Source organism: Kogia breviceps, chromosome 6, assembly GCF_026419965.1.
Source record: "Kogia breviceps isolate mKogBre1 chromosome 6, mKogBre1 haplotype 1, whole genome shotgun sequence".
Lineage (NCBI taxonomy): Eukaryota > Metazoa > Chordata > Mammalia > Artiodactyla > Physeteridae > Kogia > Kogia breviceps.
Window position 1 is genome coordinate 145,978,979 of NC_081315.1, and position 9,653 is coordinate 145,988,631.

Below are 9,653 nucleotides of genomic sequence, written 5' to 3' on the forward strand. Positions count from 1 at the left end.
TTCCATCAACTCGGGTTTTATTGAAAAACAGCAGCATTGGGGGCTGGGCAGGTGGAGGGACACTGCACCCGGCCCCTCCCGTCGCTCACACATGCACAGGAAGCCTGCGACCCTCTCCCCAGCCCTGCAGCCCGTCTCCTCTGGACGCAGTGCACGGCCCCTCCGGGACCTCTCGGGGGCTGTTTTGGTACATCCTGGGGTGTCAGCACAGACGCCACAGTCCTGGGCTCACAAACGGTAAACACAGTAAGTGAAACCAGCCACCATGACACGTTCTGGGCTCTGCCTGCCCAAGGACACCGCGTCCATGGCAGCTGTGGTCAAACAAATCTGATCTCGGCCAGTCTGGCTGAGTGTCACTGCCCTTGCCACCCTCCCCACACGGCCAGAGAGCTGGGCAAAAGCTCATCCTGGTCACCCCACTTCACACAGGCCATCCAGCACCCTCGGCCAGGGAGGAAGGAGCGCTAGATTCAAGGTCCACCGGGTCCGGAGAAGGAGCATGAACGAGGCCTCAGGCCAGCCGCCCGCCGAGCACCTCCCGGCCTCCCCTTCTCAGCCAGAGCGGGCCCTCGGCCACCAGGCTCCCTCCCTGCACGCACACACGCACACACGCAGAGGCACACACCTGTGCACGTACCCACAGGCGCACACGCACACACGCAGGCACACCCCTCATCCAAAACAGCTAGTTATTGCTGTTAAAAAACCACGTCCAACAACAGTAGCTTGGGGCTCCCCCTCCCTGACCCCGGCGGGCAGCCCACTTGTCAGTGGACCTCACGCCATCACCGAAAGCCTGTCCTTGGTTCCATGGAGCAAACACAGTCCAGCATCTGCCCCACACCCAGCCCAGAACTCGAACCCAAAAGCCGCGGCCAGAGGGCCACCAGCGCGGGTACACAGCCTGAGGCCAAAATGATTCACAGAAGCGGCTTCAAACAGACACAGCAGCGGGAACACGGAGGACACGGCCAGGGAGAGGCAGTGGCTCCCAAGGCCTGGGGGCCCCTGTCCAGCCGTCCCCGACGCTGGCAGGAAGGCGGCCCCAGGGGTGCGCCCAGCACCCGAGGACGGGCAGAGACCCACACCCACAGTGTCAGCAGGCCTCCCGGAGGCCAGAGCCAGGCCCCGTGGCCCAGACGGCCTCCCAAGCACCCGCCTGACGCCAGAGGGGCCACCTGAGAAAGGACACCCAGAGCAGGGGGTGCCGCTCCAGGACCGTGTGGCCTCCCAGCCCAAGCCTCCGGCGCCCTGTCCCTCCCCCACTCCACCCAAGGGCAGCAGGGGGAGGCCAGGCAGACACGATGGAGGTACCGGGTGGGAGACGCTGCCACAGTCCTTCCTGGGGCCGGGCCACCTGGCTGGCCTCCACACACGCACACCACCCACCCCGGCTGCCCCCCGTCAGGGGCCAGCTGTCTGAAGAGCCCATACCTGGACAGGCGGAGCTACCCCGGGACGGCCCACCAGCCACATGCCAGGACCCTGGTGGCACTGGGCCACCCAGAGGTGCTGGAGCCTTCAGCTGCCCTGGATCTCACTGCCTGGACGTGGCCATCGGGCCTGTGTTCCAGGCTCATCTAACGTAGACATCCTGAGCGCCCTGCCTTCCACTTTCCGCTCCGGAAACAGACAACAGACGCCCTGGAAGCCCGAGCCCTGAGCACGGGTGCCGGGCCCAGGGTTGGCTTTCCAGTCTGGGGCGGCCCAGGAGCCAGCGGGGGGGGGAGGGGCAGGGCCGCCCAGTGCAGAGAAGCTGCCCAGACACGTCACTGGGCAGGACCCCAGGAGGACGCTTCACAGAGGTAGAAGAAGTAACATCAGAATTTCTACAAAGGTATAAAATTCACATCTCAGTGCATGTTTGTGGAGCAGTTAGCTCCCAGGCTGGGGGAAGGACGGGAGACCTGCCCCCCGTGGTCCTCAGGAGCCCAGGAGCCGCACGCTGGCCGGGCAAGGGTCCTGGCCTGGGCTCAGCATGTGCACCCGGCCTGGGGCACACAGGTGACTCTGCCCACCTCAGGGGCCAGGCAGCAGCTGGACAGCAGAGTTCCGGACACATGGCCACTCTGCCACACCCCTCCTGGCATCTCTCCTGGCAGCAGCAAGAGGGCATAAGGAAAGGCCAAGAGCCCAGCCAGCACCCACCACCCTCTGGGCCACCGGCTGAGGCGTGGGGAGGACACAGCATCGACAGACACCAGCGGGACGGGAGGGGCCGCACCACTGCCAGGAGCAACACCAGCGAGGCACTTTGGTCAATGCCAACGACGTGGGCAGCCCCCGGGGGGCTCCAACGGCCCCACCCACGTGCCCCACACCAGGGACGGGAGGTCCAAAGGCACAGGATCAGAGGAAGCTGGCAGCGTCCCAGTGCCACCACCTGACACCTGACAAGACACGACCCACCACGTGGACTTCACGGGCCCCCACCTGCCCTTCCCACCCGGCCAGGCCTCAGGCCAGCTGCAGCCCCAACTCGCCCCATGCCAACTAAGGCCACCCCAAGCCGACACCAAACCAAACAGAAAGAGGAAAAAGGCACAACTGTTTGTTTTCCATTTTGCTAAAACACTTTACGTCTGTCTGTATAATCCAGATTAACAAAATCTGAGAGCTGAAGAAAATAGGGTGCCGATTTCTGTACAGTCTACAAAATTCCCATCCCCGAGTAGGGACCGGGCGCCACCAGGGAGAAATGTACAGGGGAGCACGGGGTCTGTACAATGTTCTGCAAATATCTCGGTTGCCGACAGCACAGAAAGGCCCCTCAGGAAACTAGGCTTGTTCCATCCATCTGCTTATTTCCAAAGCGCCTCTTTAAGAATGCTCCCTCCATGGTCCCGCACGTGGGACCCAGCTCAGTGGCCTGCAACGCCTGCCACCTTCCCCTCCCCCATGTCCCCAAATAAGGGGGTCTTGGCGGGCATCTCTGCCCTTCTGCCACCAGGCGAGGTCCGGGCTTACAGCTGGACATGCGGGCACTGCCAACCACCACCTTCCTCTCCCCCTCTGGACCACCCCCGCACCCAAAGGCCGCTGCCTGAGACCTCAAGAAGGAGAGGGTGGAGGCACAGGTGCCCCAGAGCCCAGGGTGAACTCCTGCACTGGGAGGCTGCCAGGAACCTGCTCCCAGCCTGCCCTCTGTCCCGCAACATGAGAGCTCGACAGGGGTGGCCCGGAGCCTCCTCACAAAGCAGGAATGCTCTTTGGAGGAAATTATGTTAAGTCAGGGTCTCCCTCCAGATTCCAAACTGAAACCCTCCACCCACCCGGCCACCCACCCCCACCAAACTGGGCCAGAAATAGTGCATTCTAGACCACACAGGTGTGTGTGCGTGTGTGTGTGTGTGTGCGCGTGTGCGTGTTAAGGTATAAACTACCGTTTCGTCCCAAGAATTAAAGTCATGCAGAGTGCTATTCTGTCTAAACTTATTAAAAAATAGGTCGGCTTCAGGCTGGGAGAAGCTGCGGGCTCGGTGGTGCAGGCAGCAGCCTGGGTCGGTGAGATTCACAGGACAGAGCCCATCAGCCGCAAGGCAGGAGGTCTGGGGGAGGCCACCAGGATCAAGCTGGCACTGGGGGAGAGATGACCCCATGACTGCCTCCTACCCTGCTCTCCCGAAGGGCCCCGCCCACGGCTGGACAACACGTTGCCATGGCAACCACACCTGGACGATGCCACCCACCAGCAAAGCCCGGGCAGAGGAGGGGCAGGTACCAAAAGGAAAGACAGGTGATCCGATGTCAAAGCAAAGCTGAACTGGGTGAAGCAAGGGGCAAGGTGGACAGTCAGGCCTCCCAAGAGGCTGGGCCGGGGCTGGGGGCGCTCACCAGTCTGGGTCCGGTCCAGGCAGGGCGGGGGGCGGGAGGCTGCGGGCATGCGGCATGCTGCAGCCAGGCCACATCCTCAGCATGCACAGAGCAAAGCGGGCCCGCAGCCAGCTCGGCGCCCCGTGGGGCGGCGGCCGACCGGTGCAGCAGGCCACGCCCGCTGGGGACTGACGGCCGAGCCACCGCCTGGCTGCTGGCCAGGGGTCTGCTGGGCGCGGGCCTCACCGCGGAGGCTCTGTGCTTGGTGGGCAAGGCTGGGCCCGCCCCCACCCCGGGGCTGGGCCGGAAGGGGCCCCTCGCGCCAGGGCCGGGCAGCTGCGTGGGCTCGCGGTGGTCCACGCTGTCACTCTTCAGGGTGCGGCCCCCGCAGACTGGGGACGGCGAGGGGCGCGCCTCCCCGAGGGTCACGGAGGAGCAACGGCCCCGCCCCCCCCAAGAACCAGCCAAAGAACCGTGTGGTGCCGAAAAAGGAAAAACCCAACACAAACGCCAAGGTGAGCGTCTGCAAGCGGCCCGGGCGGCGGGCGGGAGGGCACAGGCGGACGGGGCGGCGGGCGGGGCAGAGGGCAGGAGGCTGGCGGTCACTCCTCGCGCAGCTGCAGGCGGTAGCGGTGGTAGCGGACCTGGAAGAAGAGGCGCTCGGCCAGCGAGAGGGTCATGCCGGGCATCACGTAGCGGTCGCTCGAGCCCATGTGCCTGAAGCCCAGCGACTCGTAGAGCTTGTGGGCGGCCACCTTGACGGCTGTCGTGCCCAGCACTACCGCAGAGTAGTTGTGCACCAGGGCGAACTCCAGCACCTTACGGCCCAGCGCCTTGGCGATGCCCTTGCCACGGAAGCGTGAGTCCACCGACATGCGCAGCAGCTCCACCGTGTTGTCCGCCGCGTGCGCCCGCGCTGCCACGATGCCCACCACGTTGCCGTCCAGCACGGCCACCCAGAAGCAGGAGCCTGTGGGGAACGGGGCGGTCAGGGCCACGGGCACCACTGCACGACACGGCCGCCCCGAGCTGCCCTGAGCCTGAGCCTGGGCCTGAGGCCGGGCAGCCAGCCCTGTGGTCAGGCCAGCCGTCCCCACCCCCGGCCCAGACCAATCACGGCCCCACGCAGGGCAGGAGGAGGAGGGGGAGGACCTCAGGGAGATGAGGGAGCAAGTGGGACAGGGGCACGAAGGCCAGAGGAGAGAGGCCTGCAGGGCACAGGCCACGGGCAGAGCCATCCCCCTGGGGACCCGAGGCCCAGGGGCTACGGGAGGCCAACCCAGGGGGCGGCGCCTGCTCCGAGGAGCCCAGGCTGCACACGCCCCACCCACGGCCACACCAGCCTCCACCGCCGTGTCCTCCTGCCGGCCACCCCCCAGGCCCCCGCCCCAGCCTCCCTCCTGCAGCGGCCAAACCCTCCCCCGCTAACGCTCCTTCCCCGGACCCCCACCCGGAAGAACTCTTCACTCTGCCGCCCTGCGCCTGGGGTGACCCCACTACCTCATCTGCCAGCGCGGCCCCCATCAGCCCGCCAGCTCTGCCGGGCAGTCTCCTGTCTCCTTCGCCGTCAGACCCCGAGACCGAGCCCGGGCACGTGGCCCGAGCTCAGGAACGAGCTGACTGCCCCCTCCACGGGCTGACCCGCCCACTGTCCGGGAGTTTGGGCTTTCCCCACCCGCCAGGGCCCAGGTCAGAGGTCGGCACAGTCCTGGGAGTCTCGTGCCTCCCCGTTGCGGGAGCAGCTCCCACGAGTCCAGCACGGCCCCACCGGCCGCTGTCCAGCCTCTCTGCCCCTGCGGGATCTTCCTGCACACCCACCAGACATCTCGGAAGGGGCGAGCAGGGCCCAGCCCCCCATCTCACACCCAAGGACACTGTACTCCAAAGAGGGCAGGGCCACGCTGGGCCCCAACCCCTCTTCTGCTCCCGCAGCCTGGGCTTTGGTGCCAGGTGGGTCTCACGCTTCTGTCCCCTCCCGTCCTGGGGGCAGCCAGGCTGAAGCCAGAGCTCCATGGAGGCTGATAAGATGCTTTGTTTGGGTTTGAGAAAGGGTCAAGGAGAACCAAAGGTGCCCAAGGCCAGCCAGGCAGCCTCGGGGCGGGGAAAGGACCAGCCACCAGCGCGCAGGAGCTGGCCGGGCCAGAGCGCGTCACCGCCCGGCCCCGGGACGCCTTGCCTCTCTTGTCCCCGCTGCCCTCCCCTGGCACTCATCAGGATGCTGCTAGACCCTAGCCAACCAGGCGCGCTCTGTCCCTCTCCTCAGGGACCTTCCTGCACCTGGAAGGCCCTCGTGCCCCAGCTCCAGGAGTGGAGAAAGGCAGGACCCTACCTCCCAGGACCCACCCTGCCTCAAGGCCAGCCTGGAGAGTAAAGAATGGCTCCAGACCAGCTCCCAGCCCCTCCCTCTACAGAAGGCCAGGGCTGGGGCCAGACCCTGGGCTTACTAAGTGGCCCAGAGGCCAGAAGTGGGACCCCTGTTCTCCCAGGGTCCTCATCCCCCCAGTGACCTCTGCCCTCCATGTGGTCCTCTGCCACACAGGGCCTAGCGTTCCAGGCCGGCCCCGGATCCAACAAGGCACGGCAAACAGCACCGGAGAGAGGTGAGGAAGACCCCCTTCCCCCCATGAAGCACTAGGGCAGCACAAACGCCAGGGCCGGGGCAGCATGGCCCAGGGCCAGCTCGGGCCACGCAGAGCCCTGTCCTCAGAAGACACCGGACGGAAGCCCGGCCATACTCAGGGGAGAGGGCCCAGCCCTGCCAACCCCAGCGCCTGCCAGCCTGCGGCTGGAGCCCGTGAGCACCCAGAAGGCTCGGGCCACGGGGGCGCCCCAGCCCAGGCTGACCCGTGCCCAAGCCCCTGCCCCAGGCCCGCCCCGAGGTTGCTGCGCTGGGGGCAGCTCTGCCAGAAGGGAGGGCTGGCGAGGAGGGCCGGAGGGGGAAGGGGGGGAGGAGGAGTCCAGAGACCCCCAGGGACTCACCAGGGGGCTTCACGTAATACTGCTCGATGTCGGCCATGTCTGTGTGTAGCGCACAATCCAGGTAGGCGAGGACCACCTTCCGGCTGTAGTAATAGCGCAGGGCCAGCAGCCCCGCTGGCACCAGGCACGTCAGCAGCAGCGAGCGGGTCAGGGCAAAGCAGAGCGCTGCGGGGAGAGGAGGCATCCGGTGAGTGGTCCGCGGGGCAGCGGGTGAGACGGAGCCGGGCCCGCCAGCCCCCTGGTAAATAAGCCAGTCAGGGACACGCGCAGAGGAGAGACGACGCCAAATAGGCCAGGCCTGTTTTCTCTGGAGGCAAAGAACATCACAGCCGCCCCTTCCACTTTTTCCCTATTATCAAACTTCTCGCCCTAGGACACGTTACCTCTGTAACCTGACATCATAGGCTTTCTTAATATGCTGAGCACCGCAGTGGCCTCTGGGCAGGCTGCCCTCAATAGCTGGCGGGCACAGCCCAGCACAGGGCTACTGAGGGGTGGGCCCTGCCCATCGACCCGGCCCCGCTCGCTGGGGAAGGGGCTTTGTCCACAGCCTGGCCCACACGGGGCGGGGCAGGGGAGGGTGCCAAAGAGCCGCCTGGCCAGGCAGCTGCAGGCCGTCCCACCCTTGGGAAGTGGGGGCCCCGCCTTCCAGCAGGAGGGCCCCGGCCAAGAGCCCTCCCTGGGCCAGCCTCTGGGTGCTGCGAGGGCAGCGACCAGGGAGAAACTGCTTCCAGCCCAGCCTAGGCGACCGGGACGCAGACGTGCCTGCAGTGAAAGTGCCTCTGCTGCGTGACCTTGGGAAAGCCCCACTCCCCAGCCTCAAGCGCCTCACCTCTGAAGTGGGGAGAACCACCCTCCCGCGGCAGAGCCTCACGGGGCAAAGCCCCAAGGCCCCCGTCGGGGCCGCCCACCGTGAGGGCCCACTGCCCCCTCGCTCTGCATCCTCGGCGCACACCCTCCCCCGGAACCCCAGGGAGCCGCCTGTCTTCCCCTCATAAATTAGCGCTGGGAGCCGCCGAGGCAGCCTCCCCCGCCCCGCGGATTATATATAGTTCCACGCGCCAGGCGCTGGGCCTCGGCAGCGGGCGCTACCTGCCGCCGCCCCGCCCCCACCGGGATGACCAGGAAAGGGAGGCAGGTGGAGACCCCAGCTCCCCGCCCGCGGCCCCTGCACCCGGCCCGCACTGGTTCCCACGCCCCCGCCCGGCGCGCCTTGGCCGGGAGCCCGGGCCGGCCCCAGCGCTGGGGGCCACCTCGCCCCGGGCCTCCGCAGAGCGCGCGGGTGCGTGTCCGCGCGCGTGCGAGGTGGGGCGGGGGTCCGCTTCCGTCCCAGGACGAGGCCCGGGCCCGAGGCGGGGGCGAGCGGGCCGGAGGAAGTCCCGCGCGCGTCCCCAGAGGGCCGGGCGGGCGCAGACTGCGGCAGGCGGGGGTGCGCCCGGCCGGCCGCGGCCCCGACCCCGCCGTCCCCGTGGGGTCCCCGTGCACTGACCGGCCAGCAGGGCGTAGAGCAGCTGCGTGCGCGGGTGGTGCCGCAGGCCGCGGAAGGCCGTGTTGGGGATGCGCTCCATGATGCCGTCGTAGAAGATGCGGCGCGCCGCCTCCTGCTCCGCCGCGCGGATCTCGCGGATGTACACGCCGCGCCCCTCCGGCGGCTCCGCGCCCCCCGCGCCGCCGAGGGGCTGGGGGCCCGGCGCTGGCGGGGGCGCGGCGGGGGCGGCGGCCGGCCCAGGAGCTGCGGGCAGCGGGGGCCACATGGCGCCGGCGGCGGCGAGCAGCGCGTCCTTCTTGGCCCCCGGCAGCGCCTCATGGTCCTCGGCGGCCACGATCTTCGTCTCGCAGACCATGTCGGGAGGCCCACAATGCATGCACCCGGCCGGGCGGCGCAGCGCAGGGACGCGGGCCGGGCTGCGGGCGGGCTCAGCCCGGGCCCAGGGCAAGGGCGCGGCGCCCTCGGACCCGCGGCGGCGGCGGCAGCAGCGGCGGCGGCAGCGGCGGCGGCGGCGGCGGCGGCGGCTGTTCAGGAGCGCGGGGCGGAGGCGGCGGGCGGCCGGGGCGCGCGCAGGGAGCTACGCCGCATTTTGGAGAAGTATTTATAATGCAGCGGCGCCGGTGCAGTCGCGGCGCCCGGGGTCCCGCAGGGTCCTAGCGTCCACTGCATTGGCTGCCGAGGGTCACCATGTGATCTCGAGGGTGGGAGCAGACGCCGCCTCCGCGCCCGCCCGATGGCACACTTGGGCGCTGCGCGGCGGCCGGGCAGGGGAGGCGCGGGCGGCCCGGGGCGCGACGGAGCGGCCGAGCCCCGCGAGGTGGCCGGGGACGAGCGAGCGAGCGTGCGGCCAGGGTCCCGGCCCGGAACGGGCGCTCCGCGGGGCTCTGGGTTGGGCGCCTCCCGCCTGGCCCCTGCGTCCCCGCGCCGCCGCCGCTCAGCGCGGGCCTGTGAGCGCCCGGACCTGGGGCCGCGCCACCGGAGCCCGCAGCCCTCGTCCTCCTGCTCCTCCTCCTCCTCCTCCTCCTCCTTCTCCTCGGCCGGCGGGCGCTGTCACGGAAGCATCTCCATCTCCATCTCCCGCCCCTTTGTCTGAACGCGGCGCCTGGCCGGGGTCCTGAGGAGGGGCGCCCCGGCTTCCCCCGGCCGGCGCCCCTGGGAACCTGCGCCCGGGGCCGCACGGGCTGCAGGCGCGGGGACGCGGTCAGAGAGGGGTCTGGTGCCCACGTCGCCCGCAGCCCAGCGCGTCCCCGCGCAGCGCAGCACGCCCCACTCGGATACCGGATCCCCACCTCCGGCGCGGGGATGCGGGACCCACAGGACCCATCCCGGCTCGGCCCCCGCCCTCCTCGGTCCGCGCATGCGCCCCACG

General features: G+C 68.7%; 1 protein-coding gene across 1 annotated transcript; it reads right to left on the reverse strand.

Moving 5' to 3' along the window:
- NAT8L (N-acetyltransferase 8 like) lies at positions 1 to 8,741 on the reverse strand. The gene is made up of 3 exons (XM_059066054.2): positions 8,285 to 8,741; positions 6,796 to 6,960; positions 1 to 4,786 (listed from the first exon to the last, which is right to left on the reverse strand). Exons 1-3 carry the CDS (start codon positions 8,658 to 8,660, stop codon positions 4,419 to 4,421), a joined length of 909 nt encoding a protein of 302 aa, XP_058922037.1. The 5' UTR covers positions 8,661 to 8,741; the 3' UTR covers positions 1 to 4,418.
- Positions 8,742 to 9,653: the final 912 nt, after the last annotated feature.

Excerpts from the sequence above, each read along its gene's own strand:
- NAT8L (XM_059066054.2), bottom strand. The coding sequence starts at position 8,660 with ATGCATTGTGGGCCTCCCGACATGGTCTGCGAGACGAAGATCGTGGCC. Across the intron at positions 6,961-8,284 it reads GCTCTACGCCCTGCTGGCCG|CGCTCTGCTTTGCCCTGACC; the intron begins GTCAGTGCACGG and ends CTCTCCCCGCAG. Across the intron at positions 4,787-6,795 it reads GTATTACGTGAAGCCCCCTG|GCTCCTGCTTCTGGGTGGCC; the intron begins GTGAGTCCCTGG and ends CGTTCCCCACAG.